At 35.6% G+C, this 6729-nt stretch overlaps 2 protein-coding genes across 2 annotated transcripts; one reads left to right on the forward strand and one right to left on the reverse strand.

Moving 5' to 3' along the window:
* Positions 1 to 380: 380 nt before the first annotated feature.
* On the reverse strand, positions 381 to 825 carry LOC110840310 (histone H2A). Its single transcript, XM_022085252.2, has one exon. It carries the CDS (start codon positions 782 to 784, stop codon positions 410 to 412), a length of 375 nt encoding a protein of 124 aa, XP_021940944.1. The 5' UTR covers positions 785 to 825; the 3' UTR covers positions 381 to 409.
* A 155-nt stretch (positions 826 to 980) lies between these two features.
* On the forward strand, positions 981 to 1427 carry LOC110840311 (histone H2B). The gene has a single exon (XM_022085253.2). The coding sequence runs from the start codon at positions 1022 to 1024 to the stop codon at positions 1391 to 1393; it is 372 nt and encodes a 123-aa protein (XP_021940945.2). The 5' UTR covers positions 981 to 1021; the 3' UTR covers positions 1394 to 1427.
* The last annotated feature ends 5302 nt before the right edge of the window (positions 1428 to 6729 follow it).

A 6729-nucleotide genomic window follows, 5' to 3' on the forward strand; every position in this document is an offset into this window, starting at 1 on the left:
TCCCAACACATCTTCCCCTTCGAGTAACCTTTTTAGAAGCAATTTTTATACTCATTTTTCACAGAATATGTGCACGTATGCTTCAACAAAACAATTACTTTATCATGGTTTTTCGCTTTGTCGCCAAACACTTTGTGGCGACAAGTTGCGATGCCAGTCTCCCGTGTAGCCAAATGGTACCTTAAAAATCCTCGGCGTATGACAGATATCAAACATTAATTTTTTTCCATTTCCACATGCAACCATTTAGAAAAAGAAAGATGAATGTCAAAAAGTGACATTAACATTATCCTCAAAATTCAACGCAAAGAAAAGCGCGATTCGCTGAATCAAATTACATAACGTGTGACAAAGTAACTCCTCAGACCTTTGTGGGGCCCTTAAAAGGGCCGTTTTAAAATCAGATATTCTAAGCTTTCTTCTCAGTCTTCTTTGGTAGCAACACAGCCTGAATGTTAGGCAGCACACCACCTTGAGCAATTGTAACACCAGACAACAGTTTATTCAGCTCTTCGTCATTTCGGATCGCCAATTGCAGATGTCTAGGAATAATCCTAGTTTTCTTATTGTCACGTGCTGCATTGCCAGCCAATTCAAGAACTTCCGCAGCCAAATATTCCATCACAGCAGCCAAGTACACAGGAGCACCGGCACCAACACGCTCAGCGTAATTTCCTTTGCGGAGTAGCCTGTGGATACGGCCCACCGGAAACTGCAGTCCCGCTCGACTAGACCGAGACTTGGACTTGCCTTTAACTTTACCACCTTTACCGCGACCAGACATTGCGTAGAATAGCAGTAACTCGTGTTCTAATAAAACTTTTGCGAAAAACCGCTCCATTTTGTAGGACTGTGAGGAAATTTACCCTACCCAATCACCGAAAGCAACTTACAAACACGTGACAAGTCTTGTTTTCATTGGTGCGGAACTGTAACAGTAGCCTTGAACCCTACGCACTTAATAATGACCACTTTTCCAAAAATTTGCATATCTGCTCTGCAGTTGGTTGTTGGTTTCATCATGCCACCGAAGACATCTGGTAAAGCTGCTAAGAAGGCCGGTAAGGCCCAGAAGAATATATCGAAAACTGACAAAAAGAAGAAGCGCAAGAGGAAAGAAAGTTACGCCATCTACATCTACAAGGTGTTGAAACAGGTTCACCCAGACACCGGTATCAGCTCCAAGGCAATGAGCATCATGAATAGTTTCGTGAATGATATTTTCGAGCGAATTGCTGCTGAGGCTTCCAGGTTGGCTCATTATAATAAGAGATCTACGATCACAAGTCGTGAGATACAGACTGCTGTTCGACTGTTGCTACCAGGTGAACTGGCTAAGCATGCGGTGAGTGAGGGGACGAAGGCAGTCACTAAGTATACCAGTTCCAAATAGACTAGCTTGCAGTGAAAAAAACGGCCCTTTTCAGGGCCCCATATGAATCATTGGTGGTATTGTTTGTCTCGTTGAATTTCGTTTTGCTTCGATTTGTTTTTATTTACGTTTGAGCTAAGTATACACAGGCTATGGCCCAAGTCACGTACCGACTGACTATAGAGCCCATTTTGAAGCTCGTGCAAAGGTTCAACTTTATATGAATTTTGGTCCATGTGACTGCAATTTCTCTATTTTCGAAGGAATTAGCTCAACAAAGGTTGCTTTTTGATTTAGTAAACTTCACATCTTAAATATTTGTTTATTTGGGACAACATTTCTTTATGCTTTTAAACTTGTTTCTGGTTTTGAACAGGAGTAGAATTAATTTACCATGGATCCTTCATAGTCCCAAACCAAGCATGTCAAAGTTGTTATGTAGGACCTCCAAACCTACCTGCCCATTCTTGTACTTTATGCACCTCACTTATAAGATTTCTCTCCTAACTTGGTTGACCCAACATGATTGTGGTTTACCTGTAGGTCTTCTTTCTTTGACTTATATTCGTTTCCAATAATCTTGTTCTGTGCTCATTTGGTTTTGAATTTCGCCTGGGTATCTTTTCTAGTTTTCCCTACTGTTACCACCAGGAATTTCATTTCAAGCAATTGTATTATACACTCCTGTCTGCTCCATGTAATAGTATCGTTTGAAAATGTATGTTAAATACCATAATTGTACATTTCCTGTCTATCTTTACTCCATTATTAAGTTTAACCATTAGCAAAATTATTCCAATTGGAAATCTTTCCAATTCTTTCATTTCTCTTGTTTTGGTTCTTGCCATGTTTTATCCTCCATTTCTCTATAATCTGGACATTGCTCTCTTCACGGTCTGTATTTCCAGCTTACTCTTTCTGAGTGGCTTAATCTCACCTCTGATTCCTTTACCTCATATCAAAATATGTTTGGATGTATAAGCTTTTAAATTTGTTTTTCTTCTCTGATCTTGTTACAGACTTGGTTAATTACGTCATCATCCCTTTGAAAGTTATGGGATGCACAATTTCCTAATAAACGTTCAATAGTGTACAGTGGGAACACTGTGGCCAATCTGAGCATCAATATTGAATGTGTCAGTCTCTTTTGGTTAAGTTTTAGTGGTCTCAGGTTGGCAGCACCTTCGAAAATGGCAGTTTTGTGTGTAAGAAGGGGTTAAGCAACTATTCGTGTAGAAAGCCTAATTAGGCTTCAATACCCAAGTGAGTACTTTCATAAATGTATAATAATAATAATATTAGAATATTTTGTCATAGTTACAGCTATTACTTACAAACTACGAAATGATTTCATATGTTGAATGGAAGTTTCAGTATTAGATATTTCTCATGTAAGCTGCTGTTACATTTATTATGTCTATAGCAGTCTGCAATTTTTCAAGTGGTGCTACTTTTCAACAGGAGAATCAGTGGAACCACCCACATGTCGACAGACTCGGAGGACAGTTTTGCAGCTAGAGCTTGAGGCAGCTACACATACATACTACAAGCATGCTTCTGATTCAGATGGTGATGCTGATTCTAGCAATGATGAGAGTTTACATGATCGTCTTTTTGAAGGTATGTCGGTCTTCCTCATCCCGCAGTAAACAAACATACACTCTCATCAAATATAGATGATGATTTTCAACCCAGAAAGTCTGTTCCAGTGATCAGGTATCCCATTTTTTGTGCAAATTTATATCACAGTTAGAAATATTTTTTAAAGTGTTTCACAGTAGTTTGTGTTTATGTTTATAATACTGTCCACCAATGAAATGTTGGAAATAATGGAGAAATACACTGGAATGTAAATGACAAGAACAGACCATGGAGACATAATGATTGCTATTTGGTGTTCACCAAACACTTGCTACACAATTGCCTCCCTGAAATTTACTCTGCTGGCTAAATAAGAAATCTACCAAGAATTCTATAGCAAAAGAATGAATATCATGAGTTATAGATGCAAAGTTTCTTTCTCCAAATACTCTTTTCTGCCTGAATCCAATCTGATTTCAGACCAGGATGATCGTTCCTTACTTTTCTTAACAAAATTCATATGTATTTTTCACTTTCCTCACAAGATCTGTTGAAATTCTGAGTTTTTCCAAAATTATTCAAATGCTTTCTCACACTATCATACGATTTATATTATAAAATGTTGTCCGCACTCACATTTCTTCCCAATCAAAAGTTAGATCTGAAGTTGCTATACCTTTCCTTAGTACATATATTCCTTCTGCAAATTTTGCTTTGATTTGCATTGTCATTTTGTTTAATAGTACCCTTTCACAAATTTTTAGAGTCTGGCACAACACTAAGTCTTCTACATCAGCAGTATTCAACCTTCTTTGTTCGCGTACCCCCAGTTATAATTTCTCTTCAACTTTGTACCCCCAAATTTGTTGGTGTATAATTCAAGTTATACATACCTAATTACAATTTCACTCCAAAAACAAAAACATTCACTCCAATATGTAAAAATGAATCTGGAAGTGAACATCACCAAAAAGTTGCATATCAGAAATTGTAATTAGATTTTAGGTTTATAATTTTAACTTTTACACCTGAAGATGGTTTATATAGAAACCGAAACATGTTGTAGAAAGATGTTCCAAATGTAAATCGAGTGTTCGATGAGGAACATCAAATGATATTTTACTTATCTTAATTGTAAATTTTATATATGAATTGTGATTAGACGGACAAAAACCGAATAATTAATTAAAATTATGTATATTACATTTAAAATTTTACGTACATTTTCTGCTTTGCTTTCGAAAAATTCAGCTGACTGTCCTTAAACTCACCGTGATTGGTGGAGATGGTTTCATAGAGTTTTTCGATAGAAGTTGGTTCCAAATCACGCAGATTTGAAACAAATCCATATTTAATGTACGATTCATTTCAATACTTCGTCCGATTTCACATTTTTTGTGGATTTTAGGCTTACTTGTAGATGGTTTAACACCAACATCACAGGTTTGGAACAGAACTGTCGCACTTTTCAGTGTTTGTGACTCAACTCTATCGTAATTTAAAACTTTGTAATCGATTTCACTCTTCGTATTTACAATAAATTTATCCATGTTGCAAAACGTAAAATGAAAATAATGATTACTGTCGTGGTTTCGAGAAGGAACTGAGTGAATGTTGACTAATACGCACTTATAATTTATCCGCGTTTTAACGACACGTCCACACACCACAAAAGGACTTTAGGGTAGAAAATTAACTTAACTTAGTAAATTATTAAGCAATAATTATTATTCACAGAGCCGGTAAACGTACTACATATCGCGACTCGACACGTCACTAAGCTTGTAGACACTTACGCCCGACTTAAACCGATCAGGAAATTAGATCCGACACGACTTGTTGGAGCTGCGATACTAAACTGAGGAGTATTTTGCAAAAATGAAATTGAATGAGCAAGGACAGGCAAAATGTTTTTGTGTTGTTACAAAAACATCATTCGGTATTTCCGAGTCATAAAACCAGCAACCACTTCCCGCGTTTCTCTTGCCGGCATCGGCGACTGTCAAAGACCAGGGTCTGTTCGTTTATTGCCTGGTTTTAGGGAAAACGTTAATCCCGCCCAATAGCGTTCAGTCACGTTCCAAAGGAAAGGAGAGAGTGAGAAATGGCCCTCCCAAATCCTTACGTCCGGTTCTCCTGTGTCTAACCCTAAATCTGGTCCTGATTATTCAGTGTTTATCATAAAATAATATATTTTTTTAAATTTCACGTACCCCCTAAGATGTCTTCGCGTACCCACAGATATAATTTCTCTTCAACTTTGTACCCCCAAAGTTGTTGGTGTATAATTAAAGTTATACGTAGTATATAATCTACGTCTAAAATAAATTAAATAAATTACATTACTGATTATTCAGTGTTTATCATAAAATAATAATTTTTTTTTTTAAATTTCACGTACCCCCTAAGATGTCTTCGCGTACCCCCAGATATAATTTCTCTTCAACTTTGTACTCTCCAAAGTTGTTGGTGTATATTTCAAGTTATACATAATATATAATCTACGTCTAAAATAAATTAAATAAATTACATTACTGATTATTCAGTGTTTATCATAAAATAATAATTTTTTTTTTTAAATTTCACGTACCCCCTAAGATGTCTTCGCGTACCCCCAGATATAATTTCTCTTCAACTTTGTACTCCCCAAAGTTGTTGGTGTATATTTCAAGTTATACATAATATATAATCTACGTCTAAAATAAATTAAATAAATTACATTACTGATTATTCAGTGTTTATCATAAAATAATAATTTTTTTTTTTAATTTCACGTACCCCCTAAGATGTCTTCGCGTACCCCCAGATATAATTTCTCTTCAACTTTGTACTCCCCAAAGTTGTTGGTGTATATTTCAAGTTATACATAATATATAATCTACGTCTAAAATAAATTAAATAAATTACATTACTGATTATTCAGTGTTTATCATAAAATAATAAATTGTTTTTTTTAAATTTCACGTACCCCCTAAGATGTCTTCGCGTACCCCCAGATATAATTTCTCTTCAACTTTGTAATCCCCAAAGTTGTTGGTGTATATTTCAAGTTATACATAATATATAATCTACGTCTAAAATAAATTAAATAAATTACATTACTGATTATTCAGTGTTTATCATAAAATAATATATTTTTTTTAAATTTCACGTACCCCCTAAGATGTCTTCGCGTACCCCCAGATATAATTTCTCTTCAACTTTGTACTCCCCAAAGTTGTTGGTGTATATTTCAAGTTATACATAATATATAATCTACGTCTAAAATAAATTAAATAAATTACATTACTGATTATTCAGTGTTTATCATAAAATAATATATTTTTTTTAAATTTCACGTACCCCCTAAGATGTCTTCGCGTACCCCACGTTGAATACCACTGGTCTACAGTTTCCACACTGTCGCCTGTCTCTCTTGTAAGTTGGTACAGTGATTGTCGTACACCAGTCACCTGGCATTTCATTTTCTACTCAAATTTTCCTTCAGATCAGACACAGTCATTGCAACCCAAGTGGACCCAAATCTTTAATCATGTAGACAGATATTTCATCATATCGTGACGAATTATTATATCTTGTGTTATCACAAATTTCTGTACTCTCCTCATTATCATTCATATATTTAACAAATCTTTGAAGAATTCCGTCCATATCTTAAGATACGCATCTTTTGTCCGGGCCAACTTTTAATCTTTATAAGTTTACGGTTCATTACTGCACGTAATAACTTCTGGTCTACGTATGATCTCAGGTTTTCAGGGCTGTAAGTCCGAAGA

This window comes from Zootermopsis nevadensis, unplaced genomic scaffold, assembly GCF_977971745.1.
Source record: "Zootermopsis nevadensis isolate Lab colony 2312 unplaced genomic scaffold, Znev_1.0 Znev_ptg000046l, whole genome shotgun sequence".
Lineage (NCBI taxonomy): Eukaryota > Metazoa > Arthropoda > Insecta > Blattodea > Termopsidae > Zootermopsis > Zootermopsis nevadensis.

Excerpts from the sequence above, each read along its gene's own strand:
- LOC110840310 (XM_022085252.2), bottom strand. The coding sequence starts at position 784 with ATGTCTGGTCGCGGTAAAGGTGGTAAAGTTAAAGGCAAGTCCAAGTCT.
- LOC110840311 (XM_022085253.2), top strand. The coding sequence starts at position 1,022 with ATGCCACCGAAGACATCTGGTAAAGCTGCTAAGAAGGCCGGTAAGGCC.